Source organism: Myodes glareolus, chromosome 25, assembly GCF_982192425.1.
Source record: "Myodes glareolus chromosome 25, mMyoGla1.1, whole genome shotgun sequence".
NCBI lineage: Eukaryota > Metazoa > Chordata > Mammalia > Rodentia > Cricetidae > Myodes > Myodes glareolus.
The window spans coordinates 23,420,711-23,446,044 of NC_142050.1; the positions used below are offsets into that span (position 1 = coordinate 23,420,711).

The following is a 25,334-nucleotide window of genomic DNA, read 5'->3' on the forward strand; positions in this document are numbered from 1 at the left end:
TATGCATTCTGTCCACCACCCATCAGTTCTAAGTTATTGTACTCATTCATGCTTTCTCTTGGCTCTTTCTACATATTCTTCTCTCCTTGATTTTTTGACCAGTCTGAGAATGAGTTCTACTCGCAAGTACTGAAAGTAGAAACATAGAAGGTTTTAGAGAATGAGTTTCTCCGTTCTGAAGTCACCTGTGGTGTTGAGACAGGCATTGTGGACTCAGAGTTGTCAACTTGCTCTTCAACCCAAACCTGGATGTCCTCAGATGTCTCCTTCAGGAATTCCCCAAAGACCTTGCACAACTGTCAGAAAACAATTATCCTGTGTTTTAACCATGCCTTAAATCCCTGGCCAGTATGGGGATTAATCACATCTCCAGAACTGAACTGGGGAAAGGAGAAGTTAAGAGAAAGATGTTTTTGTTGATCTGGACTTCATCCGGGACATAAATGACTTGGGTCAAATCTCTTAAGTTTTCTACCACTGAATTTCTGTGGCTGTCATAACGTCAAGCTAGTTTCTGGCAGATGGGCACTGGTTCAGTTCAAGCTGAAAAGCTGAGAGACTGATGGAAAGAACACTTTCCAGACAGATAATTGGGCTCCTAATCTTGTTGTTTTGCTGAAGGCACTGGCATTCAATCACCCACTTTTTCTTGGAGCTTTAAAAAAAATGACTTTGTCTCCCAGTCAGAATCTGCCATCACAACTGGACATGTGACCCATGCGCCAAACACATGTGACTCAATAAACTGAATGGGTGGGGTGAGGTTTGGGGGGGGGGTATTTATTGAACATCCATTTAAGGGTCGTATTTGAATATTTTCATGCTCTAATCAAGATATACATACATACATAGATACATACATATACATACATACATACATACATACATACATATCTGTACTTTCATTCCACATAAAAACTAAAGTCAGAGGTTTAATTAGGTTAATTTTTTTTGTAAATATGAATTTGAGGGAGTCAAATGGGAGGAGTGGAAGGGGAAGGAATGGGTGGAAATGGTTTAAACAGAGTACTCCTATGAAATTCTCAAAAATTTAAAAAGTAAAATAGAAGCCAAGAAGGACTATTAGAATTCAGAGCACTTCACATATGAGCCACAGAACTTCAGAGGCTATTTTCAGTGGAAATCAGATGACAAGCACATTGTTTCCCAGTCTTGATCTGCCCATAATCCCCCATGGGAAAACCTGTCCCTCCATGTGCCAGTTGAAAGGTGGATTTAAAATAGACCTATAGGAAGTAAAAGAACTCTATACCTACTCTTCTGTCTTTTATATTTTTAAAAATATTCAGAAGTGATTTTATACTGTGAATATTAAAAATTACGGCTTAATTTTAATCTACAATATAATGTTATGAGTTATGTATATAAACAGTATTATTTGGAAAACTTCTTTACAACATAGTGATTACCTGCCTTAAAGGAAGATATAAAGAAAAAAGATAAGGCCAGTTTCAAGTTGTGCATAGGACCAGTAATTGTATGTTTAAGGCAATTAAAAGATTTATTGAGTCTTAGTTAAAAGTAGATTGACAGTCGTGTTAAAGAAGGATGGGTTGTTTATTTGGGGCTACTTTGAATGGCTGGAAGTACAAATCATTTTAGATACAATGTACTTTCAATCACAACTTAAACACAAAATAACTAGCAAAATCGCAGGCCCACCTTCAGTATACAATGATTATGTTCTTAAAAGAAAAAAAGAAATCCAACAATTAATATTGTTAAGGTGCAGTAACTTTTAAATAAAATATTAGCACCATAGCAGGAAAAATGATCTGAGATGGTTGGCCACCTTCTTATTACAAATACTAAATTACTAAATAGAAACATTTTTTTCCCAGAGCACAAATATTAATTTGCAAAATCAGTTCTAGAGCAGTTAATATGCCTTCCTCTACTTGCTTTCCAAAATGTTTGCCTCGTTCCTCTGCAAGGAAAAATATGAAGTAAAAATTTTCACAGGATATGAAAATCAGAGAAATCTGAGCTAAGCGAGCCGGGTACTTCAGCAGTGGGTCCCCACGGAAGCAAAAGTGGACATCTCCCTGCGGATCGTGCTGAAGGGCGACAGCTCCAGCTCCGTGGTGTACTCATTGTCGTTGTCATCGCTGGTCACAGTGGAAGACTTCTGGATGCACTCCTCACAGCAGCAGCAGCAGCACTCCATGAAGGCCCGGCTGAAGGGTCTGCAGAGGCAGAAGAGGAGCACGGGGGTGACGCAGGACTTGAAGAACAAGAGGAACTGGCTGATGATGTTGAGGAGGTCCATCGTCTGTTGTGAGACGCCCGTGGCCATGTAGGCAGTGACGATGTTGCAGATATTCTCAGGGATGATGCAAAACCCATATAAAATGGTCAGGGCCACCACCGTGCAGTTCATCTGGCTCTCCAGATGGATCTGCCGCTTGTTCCCACGGGTACTGGCCTTCTCTGCTTTGCGGATCTTTCGTGCAGTCACTAGCGAGCAGGTGATGGTGAAAAGTGTAGGCAGACAAAAGTAGCAGCCAAAATACCACCAGAGCCGTGCACCGTCATAAGTAAGGGCCAAAACATAGATGGTGTCCGGTAAATCAGGAGAGATCTTTATGACACACCGTTCTGCAGGAGCCTGGCCACTAAAGCCCAAATCCTCCTTGCTCAACTGGCGGAGGACAATTTCCGGAAGTGCCAACAGCAAAGCGCCAACCCAGATAACTGCAAGTTTGGCAGTGGTGGAAGAACAATTTTCAATCATTTCATAGTACATCTGGACGTTGGTGGCAGCCCGGAAGCGATCTATGCACAGTGCACATAAGGTGAAAGTAGTGACGCCCAGAGAAGCCACCTGTGGAGGGACACAGAATGCACAGGTTCTGAGAGATCATGGCACTGGAAAGTAAAAACAGGAAGGAGGGGACAGCAAGGAAGATAGAGGGAGGGCAACGAAGAAGAGGGTATAGGAGAGGAGGAAGGGGAGGAAGAGAAGGGAGGTCAAAGGAGGAGAGGGGAGGAAAAGGACGAAGGAGAACAAAGAACTGGGGGTGGTGAGCTGAAAGCAGGAAAGCACAAAACTGGGAAGGGGAGGGGAGGAGAAACTAGACCAACCACTTATTTAAATCATTTGAGCCTGATAAAAGAAAAAATTGTAGCATTTCTTGGGTGATGCACTGGTATGTGTGACACACACACACACACACACACACACACACACGCCATAAGGAGAACTGGGAGTCTCTATGAAGGTCAGCAAGTTTGGGGTGATTTTTCTGTCACAGATAAGAACCTCTGGAGGCTGAAAGAATTTCAGTCACTGTGAAAATGCCAGTCATTGGGACATCGAGATAAACAGCAGAGACTGGCGCCTTGTGTCTCATTTTTATTAGTTCAAAGGTTGGTCATGTTTTCCCCGGTGGGACTCAGGATGGTCTCACACAGCCAGTGCTTCTGAGATGATTGTTCCTCTCAAGCTCCTTGATTGGAGCTATTCCACCAATGTTTCCTGAGCACAAATAACTGACCCTTTCTGGTTTTTTTTGTTTGTTTGCTTGCTTGTTTGTTTGTTTGTTTGGCATACACTTTTGCAAAACAAAAAAGAGAAATTCTCCAGGGACCAAAATCATTGAGAAAATGGATTTCAAGTCAGTTAGTAACACCCCCCTTTTCTACATGAGATTTCCTGACAATTTTCATGCTGGTGTTAAGTGTCCAGATGCACACAGATAGAAGATAAATTTAGAACCAATGAAAGTAAAGGCTCTGGGAAGATGGCATTGTAGGTGCTGCCACCAAGCCTGATGACCTCAGGTCCCACTTTCTGCAAGAAGAGACCTAACATTTGAAAGTGGTCCTCTGACTTCCGCTTGTATGTACGCTGCTGTATGCATGTGTTCACACAGTAGATAGATAAGCAAATAAATAAATGCAATTGAATTTTCTTAAGTGGGTAAAAATTGGAGAAAAGACTCCCTTATGAGTTTGGGATACCTCCAGTACTGACACCTTTAAGGGTATAAAGAGGGAAATAAAGAAACTTAACAACATAATAATATGGGAATCAGGATAAATTTGTCATGGTGGTTTGGTGGTGTCAAATTGAAACTAAGAGTTCAACGTACATGGCATGAAGGCTAGATGTGGCACCAACTATGTGGGATGAAAAAGTTAAAAATGGAATTTAAAATTATTAATAATAGAGGTAAATATAAATCTTCTTTTGAAGGGGTCAGAGAAGTCACATGGATAAAGGAAATATGAGTTAAAACCAAAATCACACTGTATAAGACACAACTACCTCTAAGTGCTCATGTGCACATAATAAAACCTAAAAAATTATATTTGTCATAAAAAGTATAGTCAAATACAAACATCCATTAAATGTAAAGAAATATGAGATGCTTAAATAAGGTCAATGTACACATAAAATAACCATGAAAAATGCAAGGATCCAAAAGGTACCTCATTCTAACTACAGGAAATCCTCCTATTGAAAAAGTGTTTGACAGGTAGAATATCATAACAAAACCTCACTGCTCTTGTGTGCTTATGGTCAGATATCCAAGTAAGCCAATGGCTCCAGCTTAATCAGAAAGATATTCCTGTAATTCATATACCAAGACTTTTTCAGGGTTGCATGCTCCTAATCAAAATATATTGTGACAGTTAATTTTGAGTGTCAATATGCATGGACAAGAAATACCTACTAGACCAAGGAAGTATACATATGGTTGTGTCTATTTTCAGATAGTTGGATCCTAAAGACTCAAACCTAGTGAGCATTGAACCCTAAATGGGCTCACAATGTGATGGCTTTATTGACAGGTGGTAAAAGGTGAGAGGAAAGGCCAGGTTAGGGGAGAGGAGAATGAGTCATTGGAGGGAAAATCCTGAGAGCTTTATCTTATATAGAAGCTTCCCTCAACCTTTCTTTCTTGGCTTCAGTCTGTCAAGAGGTGAAATAAAGATGCTTTGCCCAAGCCTCCATCATAGGCTTTCACAACCATGATGCTCTACTTAAGCCTCCACAAGGAAACCATGAGTCCTTCCCAAGGTTGTTTCGATCAAATGTTTTGGTCACCGTGATGCAAAAAGAACCAAGACACAGACTGTCATTTGTCTGCAAAATATTCCTTAAACATTACACATATTCTAGTGAAGCACAGAGTTACACAGCTGATGTATGTTACATATTTGTTGCTACCAACACTAAGTCATGCACGGTGCTTGATACTGAAGATTTCAATGGGGACAAGCAGCCGTCCCTCCACTTAACACTCACCCAAGAATGGTAGAGTAACCCTAAAGTCACAAGCTCAACATTGCCATTACCTGAAACAAAATTTAAGTAGATATTTGGTGGGATGTGTAGGTAATTTAGAATTTACTGAATATGACCACTGTTTACAGGTTTAAACAAGGACAATAAATTTTTAAAAAGGAGTTAATGATGCTTTAGAAGGAAAAGTCTTCAGGGAGATGAAATGCTTTGGGCTTTAACCCAGAAACTGAGTTAACTGCAGTTGTTTCCACACTTGTTGATAAGAATGTTTTAAACCATAGTTATTATATATCATGGCTTGACAAAAATAAGAGCAAGGAAATTAAAAATATAAAGCTAGTATCAGTTTTTTTAGATCCCAATGGGATCATGATAGCACAACCATTATAATTCTCTGCCATTTGTTGTTTATCTGGTACATTCAAGCTGCTGCTGTCCCCAGGGCTATACCAACATGCTTCAAAGGTTCTGTCCAATATGCTTTCTTCTCCCCACACACGACACAGCGCACAGCATCCCTAAGCTCTAATATGAAATATTGTCATCACCTATGTCATGACTACTCTTATTATTATTGGTGAAAATAATCTTTAAATGGAATATAATATTTTAAATGCATGAAAAACAAAAGGCAGGAAAATTTTACAACAGAGCTCTACACGAGTCAGATAAAGCGCTTATGATTCAGGTTATGGCCCTAATTCTTGAAGTTCTTCTCAAAATCCTCCCAAATACTTGTATAAGAAACATCAATTGTTTTAGAGTTGGGAAAATGAAAAGCCACTTGTGAAAATCAACTTTCAAGTATGTGGGAATTACAGCACTTTACAGATTTTTTTCAAATTTTATATTTGTATTTAAGGTTTTGAAGAGTGTTGATTTATTTCTTTTAGAACTGTAAAATAACGAAACCTTCAGATGCTTGGGTATCAGCAAATCCTCCCAAGAGTCTCTGTGTAGTCACCCTAAGGAAAATGTTTGTGCGTGATTCCCTTTCATCGCTGTCACTAATATTCAGAGTCCATACACAAATATGAAGCCCTTGGGTTTCTTATGCTGCAAATCTTTTTAAAATGATGAATAGTGCTTGTGATAAGAGGAATCTCAGTAATAATGAAACAAAAGACTGAGAAGATACAATCTCTTAGAGGCTCAACACACCTACTGGCTGATAGTTTTCTTTCATTACTTACAAAAAAACACACTATTTAAAATGAATGACATATTCCTTTCCTTATTCTAATTACTAGTTTAGAGAATTCTAAACTCTGAACCACGTATCACAAGTGTTAGTGTCTTAGTCACAGAGCGTTTTATAAGAAGTAAGAGCCAATGCATGTGGGAAGACAGGTATTAAATGGGAGTGGTAGATTGCTGCAGTAACTGTAGAAGCCGCCTCATAGAGAGAATATGCTTCCTTGTCTAGAGAAAAAGCAAAAACGGTTCCCAGGTTCCATACAGTTCCTCTCACAACAAATGTCAGGGCAAATTCAAGCCGGATTTACATGTGCTCCAACTTTGTTCATTCGTTCTCTTGCTGTATTTTATTGGAAGATAGTCAGACACATTACCAGTGCTTCAGTACCAGGTTAGAATCCAAAACGCATCTGCTTTCCTCGGTAACTGTCTTGAGAGATCATTCTAGGTTTCATTACAAAATTCACATCGTTCCAGTAACAAGCTTCTTGTTTACAAATCATTCTTCTCTCTGATAACATGCTCTGAAGTTTAGAGCCAGCAGAAATACCGTGACCCCAGAAAGGTCCCAACAGCATTGGAAATAGCTATTGAAGGGGACAGTAGTGAAAGCTGTGCTATCCCAGATGCTGATAGCCCTTGAAATGTAGTTGCCAACAGCAACCGCAACCCAAATGTCAGTCTTAGACCTCGCTGCTCTCCTGCTGCCACCACCTGCAGACCTATTACTTCAGATATTTTCTCAAAATTCACTCATGCACTAAATTTTATGATGTGGAAGAAAAGGGAACGTGTAAAATGCTCTACTAAGTAGCTCCCTAGACTATTTATAGAAGGCTTTAGCACATGTAAAGATTTAACTGTTTATCTCAGAGATAAATTGATAAAAATCATCAGAATAAGGAGCATTGGCCCAGTTTCTGCACACGCACATATAAAATCTACCTTTGTAATTAAAAGTGCCTAAACATTAAGATAACATGAGAAGATCACTATCACAATTTTAAATATACCTGTTTACTTACAGCTAATTAAAAATTCTATTAGGAGGAATAGTGCAATTATATGCAATTACACAACTGTATCATGAACTCTGGATCTTCTGCAAGTAATGACCATATCTGATGGCTAAAAATCACTGCGAAGCATGTTCTCGGTAGGAAAGCTGTTAGGCATTGGCTTAGATAGATAATTCTGTGGTTTAACACCCTGAGATGGAATGAGTGAGATGCCATTTCTTATTAATTAAATGGCCATGGGGAGAAAAATAAACAACATCAAAAGCAGAAATGATAAACATTTTTGATAGACAAGACTATTTTTCAAGGGTAGAGAGAAGCTAGAAGCAGAGAGTTTGAAATACTGGGGAAACAAGTAATTATGGGCTAGATATCAAAATTCAGAAAGGGCAACAGAATCAAAATAAAAATCTCAAAGATCTTTCTTTCCAACAACAATGTCCCGCTGTTCTCTGTATCCCAGAGGAACAACAATGAAGCTCCTTCAGCTCCGTCCTGTCATCATGCAGTGCAGGGAGGCTTCAGGGAGCTGTAGCCTTCTCCAGCATGGCTCCACAGGACAAGAGGGATGCAGCAATAGTCCCAGTCTGAGAACTGACACAGGGAAGCTGTAGATAACGCACCAAAGAACTTAGGGGTCACTCTCCTTAATCAAACTTACAAAGTGACTGTCACAATTTCAGCCTCCTTGTGGATTTACTGAATCCTATGTTTAGCAGCAAAGGGAGTGTTATATCAGTTCAATGCTTTAAAAATGAATATTTGTCTAAACATACACACATGCACACATGCATGCATATACACAAATATATACGTATGAACTATACAGGTTATATCATGCTTCCTTGCCAAAAAAAACCCATAATGAACAAGGCATGTATTATGCCCTCAAGTGGCATCAGACCAAAAGTATATTTTCTCCATTACCACCTACCTGCTGCTATCTCTCTAGAAAGTAGCCTTGCATATGATATGGCTTTACTGAATGAACACACTTGACTTTACACAATTTATAGCATGCTTTATGTGACTCCCATTTCTGTGGGACAGATTCATGTATTTTAGAATCCACTGAAGGTAGAAACTCAAGGAGATGGGAAGAGAAACATAAGTTCCAAACTGGCTACAGATGTCTAACTGGCTTCCTAAGATGATCAAATAATAAAACTTTCCATATTATACATTGACCAAGGTTTTGGTCTACATCTTGGCAAATAACACCAATATGGTACTTAAGCCATTAAGTTGGGATACATTTAGGATTGGCCATTTCAATTACATGCTAACAATTGAGATAGTCATGAATTGTACCTTAAGGTTTTCATTCAGCTCTGTGGCTCAAAGGATGAAGGACACAGGCAAGAGAAACTAAAGACCACACAGAATTTGACTCTCAATATGCTTTTTGTTGGTCCTGACACATATAGTGACCCGCATAAACTTGAAAAGATTTTTCTCTTCTTTAAGAGAATAATAGCCCAGAATGGAGGTCATCGTTTCATCTACCCCTGACACTTTGATCATTAACAGGACCATTTAATGTCTGAATGGCAACTCCACCTTTCTCTTATACACTGGTGTATTTTAAAGATGGAGCTGGTGCTTTGGTAACATTTGCCAATATGAAAACTTATTCAGTGATTAAGGAATACTCCAAACCAAAACCACTCACTAAACAAGTTACATGGTATTTTATATTTACATGCTTTAATAACCCAAACTAGATTCCACTTTTAATTCATATAAAAACGTATTCCTAATTGTAGTTAGGGTTGAACTTACACAAGTTAGTGACCCAACCATTCAGTTTACATCTGATACCATGAGAGACAACCTATCATCTTCCCCTTGACCCTCTTTGATAAGAAGAAGCGTACTGTAGACTCCTCCCATTACTGTGGACTCTGGGAAGTTACACCAGTAAAAAGAAATAAAAGAAGTATAAGCAATATAGGAAATTTTAAACTATAATAAAAGTGGCTTCACTTGTAGAATGGCTTCCAAAGCTTACATCTAAATGTTGTTATAGATGCTAACCAATCAACACAGATATTTCATAATGAAACAACCCAAATATAGTTACCTTCCTAGAAACAGCAGTGTTCTTTGGGAAACTCATTCATCACTGGTAAAGGTTAACTAGAGAAACCCTAACTGAGTGATTATGGAACTCATAGGTAAGCTCTGACTACCAAATGTCATGTTCTGGGAAGTTCATGTTTATGATAACATGAGTCCCAAATTTCTGCTCAAATTGCTGATGACCAGTTTAAGAATGCTATGTTACAAAACTGAGGAGTAATTACATCAATAAGATATGGATGACAATGTCGTTAGGGAAGGATTCAGCGTGAAACTCTCTTCTTGCATAAGAATAGAATGGATTTCTCTTTCAATCAAAGGTGATTCTGAATAGTTTCCTAGGCACTTTTAAGAAATATAACAGAACAAGGCAAAATAGCAATCACAGTGCTAACAGTAGAAGGCATACTTTAAAATTCAAGATATAATGGGGTGCATTGTATTCATTGCTCAAGGATTTCCATGCTTAAATAACTTCTGTAAAGTAGGGAAATTTCTAACTGAGGACATTAAAACTGTATTCTAACTTTGCTTTTATAACGGAAATGTTCAATACATCTATTTATGTAGTATCTTTTGTTTACATGGTACTCTAGAGAACAAGGGCATTATTGTTGTAAACCCATTCATCTGGGCCATGAATGGCCATCTATTATAAGTCAGTGGTTATAGGGATAACACCCAGTCAGGAAGGGGCAGGATGGACACAGGGTACTTTCCTTTCAAGTTCTAAATGGCTGGAACTTCTATGCTTTTGGTTTTTTCTTCCATTTTCCATAATCTTCATCCTTGAAATACCTCAGGGCAACTTCACCAGGAAAAGGATACTGGACACCAGGGGAGAACACATTCAATAGAACTGTTGTTGATCAGATCGCTGTAATAAGATGACCTTTCTCAAAAAGGTCTTCATTTTAGAGTTAGCACAGATGATAACTATGGCAGAAACAGGCTTTGATTCTTTGATTAGTGTTTCCAAAACCAGAGAGTGCAAATAGAACAATAAGCCTCCTCCTCAGCTCTGAAATCAATGGGTTCGTCACAACCCTAACTCCACAAAGAGGTTTCTTGTCCTTTGAACATGAAAAATACTGAATATAACACTTCCATACCTAGCACACGCCAAAGTTAGTTTGACGCACCTAGCCTATTTTACTTATATGTGATTTCTGATGTCACTGAGAAAACTATGCAAAAAAAAATACAGGACATTAACTGATGACTGCCATTTTAGCCTCTTCTTATTTTTGCTGTTGTTTCAGCTTAAAAATGAGTTCACTCTACAAAAAAAAAAAAAAAAAAAAAAACTAAATAAGACTATTTTAAAACCCACATATTGGTTCAAAAAATTGTTTTGATTCCATATTTTATCTTTCAAGTTCCAGCTTTAATTAAGGTTTCCTTTCAACTAAAAAAATTTATAACACAGTATATTCCTTCTATATTTAAAAAGTAAGTTATTTGGCTAAATATCTGCCAAATTTTCATTAATTTTAAAAAGAAAATTAGGCAATATTGGCACCATTTGTCTTAAGATACAGCTACCATTTCAAATGAACTAATTAAAGGATAATTTTTCTAACCCATATTAATTGCCAGTAATTAGAAATTTGTTCCAAATGTCCTTTTCCCAAGCTCACAGTTCCGTTTACAATTCTTGGTACCATTATGATATTTTCTTCCCTACTTAATGGGACCTGGAACCAAAACTGGGCAAGTATCCAAGGATAAGCAACAGATTTTCAACTTATTTCTCTTGTCATTACTTAAATCTATTTGCATAATAGTGAATATACACTAAAAACAGAATTAGTTGTAGTTGGAATATTTCTGCCATTTTTAATGATACTGAAAAAAAGGACTTAACATGATATTTCTTAGTTTTTAACTAAAAATTTACTACTTAATCTGATAAGGAAATAGCCTTTCTTTTTCAGTCCTCTTTAAAATGGAAAAATATTTGCAATTCTGACATCTTGAAGTGAATTAATTTATCAGATTGTCTGTCCTGTAAGAAAGAAACTCAAACAAAGGACAAGACATAGAATAGGTAAGAGGATAGGAAGGCAGAGCTTGCTAAAACAAGGCTATTTTACAACAAAGTCACAGTTGTTAAATGAGTCTTAGACCTAATGAAAGCAAGGCATTCTAGACAAAGATGAAATCAGTGATATGGACCTCATTAACGGTATGAACCATCAGAGTATGCAGAAAAATAACACTGAAAACAATCATAAACTCACAAGCAGAAAGTATCTGTTCTTTATAGTGAGTTTGTTACTAAGATTATAGCCTGTCCTTTATGGAAATGATCTAAAAAATCAATACCCACACGGCAAAGAGAAAGACCCCAAAGTTTGAAGCTGTAATAATCTCATTCTCTATCCTGAAATTTTATATGACATCATCTTTTCTGGCACAAAGAATAATATTTTAATGAAGATACTTAAGAGTAAGTCTTGGCAACAAGGTTGAGTTAATTATGGGACCTTGGCAGGTAAGTTCTTGGGAGATAAAATGTGGAACATGACGACAATATCAGAAACAAATCTTGGTGAGTAGAAGAAGCCTGTCCATCTCTCACCTTCCACAGCCTACATTCAGATGCAGGTCTACGTGCTTCCAAAGTGAACAATTAAATATAGTTATAACACATTAAGAGGAGATAAAATATCATCAAGGTCCATGCATTAGTATAAAAGCCAAGGCACATCCTCACTGTTTCCACCCTTGGTTATACACATAAGATCAAAGAAGTTTTTCTTTCTTTGTTTTTATTTTTGTTTTGTAGCCATAGTTGGTTCCTTTTCTTTGTAAAAGACACTTTGCTGACATATTCAGGATACCGTGGAACCCCTCAGGAACTCAAAGTCCTCAGAGTGTGCACTCCAGAAATTAACCCACTTCTTGCAGAATTCCATTTTCTATGCTTCTTTGCTCAGTTTTGTAATAATGTATAAAGTCTCTCTTTTGTCAGTCTTTCTTCTTAGTTTCTCTAAGCTCTTATTAATGCAATTACATGGCTTTGAGACTATCAAAATTACCCAATTTAATATATTGTTGCATTGCTAAATAAAATTTCAATTAGTTAATGTTTGTATAGATGAACAGGACTAAAGATATTAAGTAAAGATAGTTTATTTGGAATTTATATAAATTTTGTATTTTAAAAGAAATTTCTAGTCCCTTTCTCTCTGCTGCCTTATTTTGTTAATTTTTTTCCTTTTCTTTATCAACAAAGTTAATGATATTATGAAAACAAGAATTATAACATTTTCATAGTTATGATTTTTCAACATGGATCCAAGCAGTGGAAGAATTTACATTAGTGGTGAGAATGTAACTGAAAAGAACATTATAGGGAGTGGAGTTATGAGTTGAATTTCTCCATCTTTGGTCATAATTCATTATGATTGTGAAATGGTCTGGTGTGGGACAATGGTCTCTATTCTGTCAATTATATTTTAAATAGACGCTGATTGGCCAGTAGCCAGGCAGGAAGTATAGGTGAGACAATTAGACAGGAAGTAGAGGTGGGTAAAGAAAACAGGAGAATTCTGGAAAGGAGGAAGCCCATTTCTCCCCAGTCCTGTCTAGACACCGAAGAAGCAGGATGTGACCTGCCCCACTGAAAAAGATACTGAGCTATGTGGCTAACATAGATAAGAATAATGGGTTAGTATAAGTTATAAGAGTTAATAAGAAGCCTGAGCTAAGGGGCCAATCAGTTTATAATTTATGCAGATCTCTGTGTGATTTTCTTTGAGATTTACTGGCTGTAGGAACTGGGCAGGAGAGAAACCCCAACACGCAGGCCCTCATGTTACAATGGTCCATCTAAGACCATTCCAGAACTTTCCCAAAACTTCCTTAAAGTCTCTATTATGGTATTTGTTATACTGTAAGACATTATATTACACTTTCAAAACTTTAGTTTACCTGTGATATTCATCTTTGGACAGTTGTACATCTTTTTCTGCTCCCATGTCTCCTAACACATTGCCCTTCACCAAAGTAAAGCCTAATAAATGTGCAATAAATGAATAGGCAGTGGATCAATGGATGTCTAATGTCATATATGAAAAAAGCTCATAGACACTGATGATTTATTCAGACTGTTCTTAGTCATTTATCAGGTGCTAGTTATTGTTTTATATATAACCTTTGAGAGCTCAATGTTATCTAGTTATTCTCGAGAAGAAACAAAGAAAAATATATGTCTCTGCTCATGCTCCATTGATGATCTTAAAAAAAAAGTCTCATTTTCACAACAATGAGATCATTGTTAGCTATTTGAAGCTGAAACTTGATTATTATATTCTTTATTTATTCAGCCCCAAATTTAGTTAGCTTCATCTTATACTTTTCTAGAATATAGTTGTAAATGAAAGAACAGTCTGGGAAACTGATTCTTTTTCCCACCAGAATCTCCAGCTAAATATTTTCTCATGTTTGGAAATGCAGCAAAGGATTACAACGGGATCAATGAGAAGTCATAAAATATTTGTTAAGTACCATTCTCACAGATTGAGTCCATTTTCCCAGAGAATATTATTAGTAACTTTCCAATTGCTCATAAAACTGCATGTTTCCACTTAAAAGTCCATCAGACTACCTAATAGCTAGTCCGCCATTAAAGCAAATTTAGCATCTGCTGTGATAAATGTGCTATTACTTGAAAGAGGGGGTTTAGAAAATTCTGTATAGAATTGCACACTTGCTGGCCATGCCATCTTCAGTATCCAATTACCCTTCCTTTCTTCACTTGTCAGTGCTGAGTACAAGCTAAGGCAAAAAATCACTTGTTTTACACAGTTTCAAACCAGTATTTCCAGAGCCATTGGAAGCATCATCTTTCTTCATGAGGAAAATATTCTAGATTTATCACAAATTATTTCTGACCAGAATTCCTGGTGAGATGTGTTCCCTTGAGTCATATTTTATCTCTCTATAGGAATCTGGTACCCCAGCAAAATAAAATAGCTAAATTCGTGATGACCTGAGACCAACTGGAAGACTCTTACCTTGGCATGAAGGTGTGGTCCTTCAATCAACAGAGGAACTTATATCATTTGGAACCCATATTTAACATCTAAACAAATAACTGTTTGGCAATGGTCTGGGATCATCTGATACATTGACTCTGATTGACCTCCCTACATCAACTAATGAGCAAGGGGCTATTCCGCATGCCATATTCAGTGTCTGAAGCATCTGGCTTTAAACACATGCTCCATCTTTGAGTAGTTAGAATGGTAGGTAACTCTTACACAATTCTCCTTCTACAACCCATACCCAAGCTTCCACAGCACAAAGATACTTATTATTTTCCCTGATGTCTATCTATGTGATGGGCCAACTTAAACTGATGTGTCTACAAAGATAACTCCCAAAGCCATTCAAGGTCTCTTCCCCACCTTCCCTCCCACCTCTATTTTCCTACCATTCTATTGCCCTTCATCTTTATTAGTTTTAAGCCCAACCATGCTTACTATAATATTTTTTTAATGTGTTAGCTACAAATCATGGACTTTATTGTAGAAACAGGATGAAAACTTATGAATAGCAAAAGTTTTGAAGTTCCCACATTGAATGGTGCTGACCTGCCTTATGATATTTTCTTATCTAATAGATGCAGGGATAATTTTCAAAGGATGCAAAGAAGTAGAAAAAACCAAACTACTCTTTGGATACAACTCCGCTTTATAAGTGTTTTTTTTTTTTTTTAACCAGCAAACAGAAACCTAGACTGATGAGTTTGTGGGTCTGGGTACCTCTGCTTTGGTACATTTGCTAAATCTCTTCCTTCATCATTAAAATGTGGCTGGAACCTACAGTGGTTTTTCTGAAGTAATTAGAAGGGTGAAGCGAGTGCAGTGGATTCTGTGGCTCTCCAGCTGAGCTGGTTGTTCCAACTCTTCCTTCAGGGACCAAGCATTGTTTCCTTCAGATAATGGAGTGTGGGTGTCTGACAGCTGTGGATTGTAATCCTCTCTACAAATTGCTCCTCACCAAAGAGGTTCATTAGACTCAAGGTTGTGCCCATTTCTGAAAGTTATTTCTATCCACTAATAAGTTCATTATAGACTACAAAGTTCCTGTTACTCAATTCTGTCTTACTCTTCATGGCTGCCCTAACACTAGAAGTGCCCTCTGGTGTCAGTGGAGGTCTTTGTTATGTCTTCATACACAGTTCAAATTCCAAACAAGTGTTGAACCTGATTATACCCAACAAGATTCACCCCCACCCTCACCCAAAACCATATACACAAAGGCTCCATCTCAGGGTCTGTATATGCAGCAATCTCACTTGGGACTGTGAAAAGCAAATTCTTTTCCCTTCTTTAAAAATGGCAGAAATGCAGTATTTGAGTTTTGGACTATAGCTTTTATTCTTAGAAATGGATTTTTGGAGTCTATTCTTTTTGGAGGGATACTTTGCTCAGCCTAAATATAGTGTGGGGAGGGCCTTGGTTCTGCCTCAAAATGATGTGTCAGACTTTGGTGATTCCCCATGGAATGACTTACCCTCTTTGAGAGATGGATGGGGGTAGGGAGGAGGAGAAGGTGGGGGGAGTGGGACGAAGGGAGGGAGTGGGAACTGGATTAGGTATGTAAATGAGAAAAGAACAGTTTTAAAAATTAATTAATTAATTAAAGAAACTGGAAATAGGAAACATATAGCATGGTTTAATAATTATTTTATACAACATGCTAAAGTATTGTAAAACTCTTTCAGTGGAATGAAATGTAGTATAAAGGTTGATTTTTATGTATATTATAGCAGTAAAAAGTATATAATACAAAAATGCGTAACATAAACCATGTTTTTAAGTAAATATTTTCAAGCAAGGCTTCGCTTCTCTAGAAAAAATATAATCTCAATAATGGAAAAGAGGTAAGTCTATAAAAATAGTAAAAACTAAGCAACACTGCCGAGAACACAGGAAGAGCTTTACTAACAACAGATTTTCCAAGTCGTAGTGAGAAAAGTAAGTTGAAAAGACAGAATAAAGTGTCACTGTGTGTTTGTAAACTCTCAGGTTGGATATGGTGAAAGTCACCTTCAATCCCCATACTCCAGATGTGGAAGCAGGAGGATCAAGAGTTCGAGAACATTCTCGACTACACTGTAAATATAAGGCCAGCTTCCATTATATGGCACCCAGTTTCAAAACACTGAAAGCAAAATAAAAACTTCAGAAATAGTTAGAAAGAAATTTAAATGCAAAATCAACATCATTGCTTAGAAAAGATAGATCTCCTTAAACTAACCAAAGTTTTTATATTCTTTCTTCTGTTTGATACAACTCTTTTCACTCGTGGTTTTCCTTCAGTAACCTTGGTCGTTTCTTTTTTCTTTTCCTTGTCCTTTTTTTCTGCCTTCTTTATTATTTTTATTCCCAGTGTATAAAACCAACCCCTGCCCCAACCCTTTAGTCCCCACTGAAACAAGTTAACACAGTTCTTGCAAAGTTCAGGCAAAGTTCTGTCTCTTCCATTGAACTTTTTATTTTATTTTGTAAGCTGCTTTTTGCCTAAATCTTTTAGCATTGTTAAAAACAAGAACCAGAGAACGCTTTGACTAAAATTGTCTTTGAAAAGACAATTGCAAATTGAAACATAATTCTTTTATGTTCCTCACCTATGCCCTCTCAAGTTAAAGAGGGAACTGTCTCCCCAGTAAATAACAGTGTTTCTGAGTCACTCCATGCCTGGCAACAAGGGAGGCCCTGGATCCTGGTAAGTAGCAACAGCTGATTTAGCAGTCAAGGATGGTCCTACATCTGAGCCCTGACAGAATAACAGAGGGTCTTATTGACTGTCTCTGGCTTTGGAACTTCTAAGTAGGCACTGTTTTCTGTTGACTTACCCTGGAGTTTTAAGCCGGAGACAATGCTGAACATAGTGTCAACTGGTCCTGGTGCCAGACAGATCAGAGGCCCTGCAATATTTACAGTTCCCCTTCTTGGGTTTCCATAAATGAAATGGCCAGACTGAATGGAGAAAATCAAGGCCCAGCTGGCTAAAACCACAACTGGCAGCCAAATACTTGGGCAGGTTCCAAGAGCTGGTGTTTAAAGAGGCCAATTTACAGAGAAAATTCCAACTACCAAAGCGACGACTGCCACAGTAGCTTCAGCATGAAGCTGCAAGCTCAAACAATTTTCATTTCCAAAGTTTGTAAGCTAACTGATTTCTTCAGAAACGTTTTTATCTTACGAGTAAATCCCTTAAAAAAATAGCCCATTCTCCAGAGACATAAGAGTAGTTCATTTGTTTTACATACTTGGCAAATGTTGGATCACTAGGAATGGGAGCTATCGTCTTATTTTTGCTTAAGTCCATTTAGAAGAATGAGCTGTTTTAAAAAGTTTCTCAATTTTTAAAAGATCCACAGAGAAACAAGGAAGATCTAAGCTCTTATGTGAAGTAGTAGGATAGAGAGTTTTGCCAACTTAAACTAATTTGGGAGGTTTCTAATACATCTCGAGGCCAATTGAAAAACAAAGATTGATTTCCTCTTACACATAAAATATAACTCTAGCTTTGGTCGTTTAGGAAGTATTCATTTGTCTTCCTAGGGGATGGGAAGATGGAAGAGCCACGATGAAATATTAGAACTTTAGTAAGTATGCTAAGGACTTCTTCCCCCCTTTTACTAGGCTTCAATGAGGGCAACCACCAGGGAGAGGCCGTTACTTAACCCTGGACTCTCTGATGGGTGCCAAGTCAGAAATACAGCCATATCCAGGTGGTGGTCGTACATGTTATAGGACCATCTTTTTTTCACAGGCCAGCAGCAAAGAGGTTTGAAAGCAATTTAGCAAAGCTGCTTTCTTTCGTATACACACATGCACACGTAAGTGACTGCGGGAAAGAGAAGACATTCAGAGAAAGAAGCAAGGGGTCCCACCAGGTAGTACCCTCAACCACTGTTCTTTGACTATAATTCCGGAAACAGATAAAGGCAAGAGCTAGAAGACATTACCTCGATATAGGGCACGATCTTGCAGGAGAAATCTTCCAAAAGCCACTTCTTGGTCAGCTCATGGAAGATGACCAGGGGTAGGCAGAAGAAGATGATGAGAAAGTCCCAGAAGGCCAAGTTTGCTAAGAGAGAATTGGAGATGCTCCTCATGTAGTAATTGTGACACACGATGCACATCACCGCCAAGTTACCAATGATACCGGTCCCAAAGATCACCACAGATAAGCACATGACTGCATAGGCGCCATAGGACTCCTGGGTCAGAGGGTAGAAAGGGTTCTTCAGTCTCATGCGCCTGCTTGTGCTGTTTCCATGTCGTGGACCCCCTTGGTCAGGGATCCAGTCATCTACAGACCCATTTTGTGGTAGTGCCCTGCCTGGGGGAGCAATGGTCCTCCCTTCGTGCCCCGCTGGAGGTTTTTGGTGGGAACCCTGGAGTTGTCCAGTTCTCCGTGGCCAGTAAAAAAGATCTCTGGGTTCAGGGTCCATTTTCACACTCTTCTCCTGGCTGCTCCGGGGAATGCCAGCTCCCCTGGGACTCATCTCTTCCCCCTCCGAAGTCTGAAGGAAGAGTTGGAGGTCCGTGGGGTCCCTTCTCCCCAAATTTCCCAATGGCTCTTTATCCTGCGCACCTTTCCACCTCCAGACACCAGGTGGCTTTGTTGGACGACCCAGGGGCCCAGCAGCTGCAGCACCTGCCGCCTCTTCACTCACACCTGTCTTGCCGCCTGGGGAGGGTGGGAGGTCCCAGGAGGTCGCCCCTCTCACCTCTGCTTCCAGTTTCTCCCTGGGCATACGAACTCGAACTCGCAGAATGTCTCTCACAGAATTTCCTGGTTCCCGGGCATCCCTGCTGTGTCGTTGGAGCAGTGGGGGACAGTTGCCCCCAAGACAAGTTCCATTCCTGGCCTCAGAAACAAAGCTCAGGGCAGCAGAGACAGAAACCTTCATCAGCAGGAGGAGCAGTAGCCGCGACGTACGCGAGAAAGGCGCGCCCCTGGCCGGCATGGCTCGGCGAGGGCGCACCTAGTAGCCCCGCTCTTACTTAGCACCGACACCTGCTGCCAAACTTGGTGCAGAGAGTTAGACACATGTCACATACTCACCGCTGGGTAGTGGAGAGGAGCTGAAGACTACTGGGAAAGCAGGGAACAGAACCGGGGGGGGGGGGGGGGACAACACACCCCCTACAATCCTTCCACGTTTGGCGTCCTGTGCATTTCGCAGTCAAATCTAACCCAAGCTCTGATCACCGGAAGGGTCCCAGGGAAAATAGCAGATCCACCAGACTGACCTTGAAAAGTTGCAAACACCACCCGATTGTTCCCTAATGTTGCGACTGGGCACAGCCTGGAGGAAGCCCCACGTTCCTCCCTGCCTTTGGGTGGTGACTGCCTTCTTGGTAACAGTTGCTTTGCTATTTACATCCTTTTGCTACAGCTTTATCCAGTCGCTAGTCGAGGTCTCTTGAGAGAAAGAAAAACAAGTCCCCTCCACCAGGGGACTGACTGGCTGTCACAATCCCACGCCCGGCTGGCAGGGAACCCGTTGCAAACAGAGCCAATGCTGGTGCTCAGAGGAAACTCTTGTCTGGTTTAACTCAGGCCACTTTCGAGGGTTCTGTTGCCAAGGAGAAGCCGGATTCGAAACCCGCGACTGCTGTCAAAGTTGCTGCTCCTTCCGCTCAAAGTTGACAAGGGGCTATCGCCGGCGGTTGTGCATAGTGCCCAGGCGGAGTAGGCGTGGGATGGAGGGAGAGGGAGGAGAGGGCGCTGCTGTTGTGTGCACAGTGCTGTCGGGTGTAGGAGCTTGTCACTGCCACCACCATCACAGCCCCGGCGGAGAGCGTGGTGCCTGGAACCGCCGCAGGCGGGTGGAGCGGTGCGTGGTCGCCAGGGGAGGTGGCCCTGCCTCTCCCAGCCGCTCAGCCACTGCGCGCGCTTCGCTCCAGGCCTCCTCCCACTCGTCCTCCTTCTAACAGAGCTTCTGGTTTGTGGAGAGAAGGAATCCCCTGGTGGTTTTACCACACACTAAACCCACACATGTTTCATTCAAGCCGTTCGCAGCGGCTTTCACTTGGAAGCTGTGAGCGACCAGGGAACAAGGGCGGCGGCGCCGCGGAGCCTGCGTGGCTAGAAGCAAGGACATGAACTCCAACGGCTTTTTCCCTAGATATTCCAACCAGCCGATCTAGCCGTCCACCACCCATGAGAGAGGACGATCTCAGGACCGGGGTGCGGGCGGAGCTCCCTGGAGAACGTAGAAAGGGCGAGACTCCGGGATCTGCAACAATTGGTATCAGCTGGTGCGCATGCTCAGGCCTCAGACTACCCCAGGGAATAGTGACACATTCACAGTCTTGATTCCCTGGAGCAGGGGCAGAAGAGAAACAGAGTTCACAGGTTTCATTCACTCGGTGAGAGAGAGGGGTGTAACGTGAGCAGTCTCCAGGCGCCCCACTGCCTTTAACATTGACTTTGAAAGCATCCTGCCCGGAGGTGGGAGTGAGGGCAGATCATCACCAGAGAAGGAAAGCAGCCTCCTGGACATGCTGAGAACTGACAGCAGAGGGAGACCGAACCCCAGCAAGTTGCCCATGCCTTTCCAACCCTGTATAGCCATCATGGTATAGCTAGTAAAACAGACAAATACCCACCCAATTAAGGGGTAAAAAAGAAGGAAGAAATAACATATTGTAAAATAGAGACAAACACAACAACAGAATTATCTAAGGATACAAGAGAAAATATGATAAGTGTGATAAAGAGCCACAAACTGTATCCTAGGCACTTCGATTTGTGAATATGTGTTTCCATGGCAAAGGGGGCTCTGCGATGAGCTTCAGTTAAATATCTGGAGATGGGAAGAGCGTCATAGTTTATAAGGTGGTGCATTACAACACAAGGACCCCAGAAGAGGAAGGTCACGAGGGTGGGGAGAGCTGAGAAGAGGAAACCAGGCCATAAGGCTTAAAGATGAGAACTGGGCTAAGGGACACAAATGTGCCGCCTCCTCCCCCTACTTCCTGCCTCCAGCTTCCAGAATCCATTGTTCCACTGACCCTGATAAACCTGCATGCATGTTTCAGAACAGTGATACCACACTAATGAACAAATCAATCTAAAAATGTCACAACAGGATTAATTTTACAGAAAAAAAAATACAAACTCCACAAAATAGCTCAAGGAAAAAAAATTGCAGAAACAGTAAAGCCATCACATTAAAGAGACCAAATCAGTTATCAATGTGTACTCATAAGAAAGTGCAGGGCCTTAATATAGTCTTAGGACTAAATGTATATTTGTGCAAAATGTTTGAAATGTACCGAGTTCTCTTTAAAAGCCACAGGGACATTATAATTAGTCAACATCAATCAGTGAAAAATAAATTCCAAATTAGAACGTATAGATCCATATTTATCTGTACATTCCTCAATCCATTAATATATGTTAATTTCCCAAATTTGTTAAATAGTTAGCAAAATATTCTGTATATGTTCATTACAGCAGATCAGTGAACAAATTAAAGTTATCTTCTCACTGGATTTGTATTCTTTTGGTAGAGACAGAGCCAACAAATAAATACCATGCATTGTGTTTTATGTTAGGTGGTGTGCTAAAGAGAAAGGAAGACTAAGACGACGGAAATAGAGTTGTAGCTAGAGAAGGGCCCCACTCAGTGGATGTATAGGATCTGGGTGTCCCTTCCTAGATGGCAAGACTGTTCAATGTAGCATAAATGATCACAAGATGCTCAGTTACCCAGGGAAACAGTAAACAGAGAAATATGCACCAACTTATACAGGAATTTGATAAGTACTAGAACAACAGATGATGAGGATCTTTGAAGAAGTCAGCAAATGGTGTCAGGAAAAGTTGACAGACTTATTTTCTTTCTTTGTGCTACCTATGAGACCTCCATCAGATTAAAGACCTAGATATGAAAATTAAGTCTTTAAGGTTTAGAAAAGGATTGTTAAGACATTGTCATCACCATGTCCGAGTAAGAACAGCTTTATTAAACTTGATAGAATAAAAGAAAATAATGACAAATGTAATTACCATAGGGTTTTCCCATTTCTGAGTTAGTAAGGCCATGATCTCTACAGCCACAGGTTGGAACTGCAATGTGTTTGGGAGTATTAGGGGTTCCTCATACTGTGGACCAGGTAAAGAAAAACCTGGCTTTAGTTGGTCTTATAAGTCAGAATCACTTCTATGGGACAAGATCACAGCCGCCATGAGAAATCTGATATAAATTCTATGTGAGGACATTTCCAGAAAGGTTTAAGGGAGGCAGAAAGATGAACCCTGAATGTAAGCAGCACCGTTTCATGGGTTGCAGTTTTGGAATGGATAAACAGGAAGAACCCAGCTGAGCACTGAGCACTGACATTCCTTTCTCTCTGTGTTCCGACCACAGATACGATGTGTCTGGAACCTCACTCCCTGCCACAATAAACTCTCTCCCCTATAAACTGTGAGCCAAGATAGACTCCAACTCTGTTCGATGCCCCTAAAGAGACTGTCAAAGGAGGTCCTTACACGTCCTATGGCCAACAGAAGGGTGTGATATGTAATTTTTTTAAGCTTGCCCTAAGACTAAGAGGAGAAAGTATTATAGCAAGGCCCAGGAATGCTGTGACGTTGTTGTCTAACTTTCTGGATTTTCTTTAAAATATGACATCCTATGAAGCGCTTTATAATTTTATTCTTCTGTTGATGCTCAGACAGGAAGACTCATAGCCAGCAGCCTCAAAAAAAAAAAAACACAAAAGTTTAAGGGGAAAAAAATAACTGAAAAATAGATGGTTAAGAAGTAAAATGGGGAATTTCACAAAGGGTTAAGTCCCGAATGACAAGCAAAATGGAGAAAGTGCCCAACACGAGCTTATTGGATAACTGCAAATGGAAATACCAATAAAAGTGTACTTCTTTTAAACTGCAAATAAATAAATAAATAGGAAGACAACTTCATTTGAGAGGCGGGAAAGAAAATGAGAACTTACAGGCTGCTGTTGAAGGAGAAAATAATTTGTCAATACCTTAAAATATCACAGGTTTATATCCTATGAATTCAAAACACAAGGTCAAGAATAGAACCTTGTGGAGCTCTTGTGTGCCTTACAACGATTCCTCCCACTTATTTCTATGAGCAACAACAACAGCCAGAATTCCAAGGAAATAATGTTAATGACCACCAAGATAGGAACGGACATTTCCATTAGAGTGTGTGTAATGAAAACAGCAAACTAGATGTGCATGTCATATCAACCAGACTGATCCAAACACCATGAATATAAGAGAAACGAAGCAGGATTCGATAGGTTTGCTATACTGTGCCACCCTTTGGGTTATGCATATTGTAAGAAGTAGAGAGAAAGGACACATCTTTTTTTGATCATTAGTCTCTTCAGAAATAGGCAAATGGTGATGCGATGCAAAGAACCTTCTATTGTAATTAAAGTATTTTTTTAAGAATTCCAAAACAATAGCTAGGTTAATTGTAGACTGAGGGGGGAAGTGCCAGAATAAAGTCTGTGGTACTATTTTCCATCTCAAATTACCTTAAAGTTGGCGTTATATATGTAAACAAGTTTTCTGTTCTTCTTCCTCTGGATCAGCTTAAATGTGCCACTGCCTTCCATATTACTCATAAAGGAATAGAGGCTGAAGTTATAGGGAGAAAACCCCTTTATGTCCTTCCTAGAAGCTCCAGCTGGCATCATTAAAGTGGCAGAACACAGTTCCCAAGTAGACAGTTATGTGTCTGTGGCTTATGCAAACACCAGAGGGATGCTTGTGTGAATCTGCACGCCTCCTCCGTTTCCCTAAGCATTCCCTTCTCCACCTGAACAATGATGCCTTCCTGTTTGGATGGATGCCATGTCCTAGCTCCTTCAGTTTCACAGTGACCATGAAAAAAGCCATGGGGACCTGTATTGAAGCCAGGCACAATATCAATTTTTTAGAAAAATGTATTTTTTCTTCTAAAATACAAGGATACAAACAGCTGTTTTCAGATTTGCTCACACAATTTATTATATTGATTAAGTGGATAGGAAACAACAATATAAAATATAAAATTTCAATGGCATTGATAACCCAGCTCTTTGTAATTCTTAGCAGAATTTAAACACCTTTAAGAATAGATAAGCCTTAATGGGCAATGTGTATGATAAATGAAGGTTTGAAGTAAAGGTTTATTTTTTAAGAAAGTTTAGAATACTTTCAAAAAAGAAGTAAAACAAACACCTTTCAAATGAATTCCCAAGGTTTCTCATGGTTGTTGCTCTAATTTTAACACTAGGGAGAGTCATAGCTCATCTGAAGTTTCTCCTTTAGAAGTCAATATCAGAAAAGCAGTTAGGTACTCAGTGTCTGAATTAGGGCAGAGGTCATTTATCTCTACATAAAGGACTGGTTTGGGTTATGGATATTTTCCCTTTCAGCATTCCATAAGCTTTGTATTATATAGTATTGATCTTTATCAGAGTGAATACATGTAAATTTTTACATGTCTCAGTATTTCTATGAAATCTATTATACTCCATTTAGTGTTTGATCTGCTGAAATAAAACATATTAAAGTAATTTACTACTTCAAATTTTTAAGATACATCACTGAACAGAGGATAATTTATGCAGTGGTCAATTCACTGCTCAAATCCTTTTTCCCTTTATGCTTCAAATAATTAAGAAAAGACTATTTTCACAAGAGGACTTTTAACATGCTGCCAATAGATCATTTTCTGAGATTCAACTGTCCTG

General features: G+C 39.5%; 1 protein-coding gene across 1 annotated transcript; it reads right to left on the minus strand.

The window, feature by feature from the left end:
- Window positions 1-1,496: 1,496 nt before the first annotated feature.
- On the minus strand, window positions 1,497-20,440 carry Gpr37 (G protein-coupled receptor 37). The gene is made up of 2 exons (XM_048451001.3): window positions 18,566-20,440; window positions 1,497-2,845 (listed from the first exon to the last, which is right to left on the minus strand). Exons 1-2 carry the CDS (start codon window positions 19,571-19,573, stop codon window positions 2,027-2,029), a joined length of 1,827 nt encoding a protein of 608 aa, XP_048306958.3. The 5' UTR covers window positions 19,574-20,440; the 3' UTR covers window positions 1,497-2,026.
- Window positions 20,441-25,334: the final 4,894 nt, after the last annotated feature.

Excerpts from the sequence above, each read along its gene's own strand:
- Gpr37 (XM_048451001.3), bottom strand. The coding sequence starts at position 19,573 with ATGCCGGCCAGGGGCGCGCCTTTCTCGCGTACGTCGCGGCTACTGCTC. Across the intron at positions 2,846-18,565 it reads AGATCGTGCCCTATATCGAG|GTGGCTTCTCTGGGCGTCAC; the intron begins GTAATGTCTTCT and ends GTCCCTCCACAG.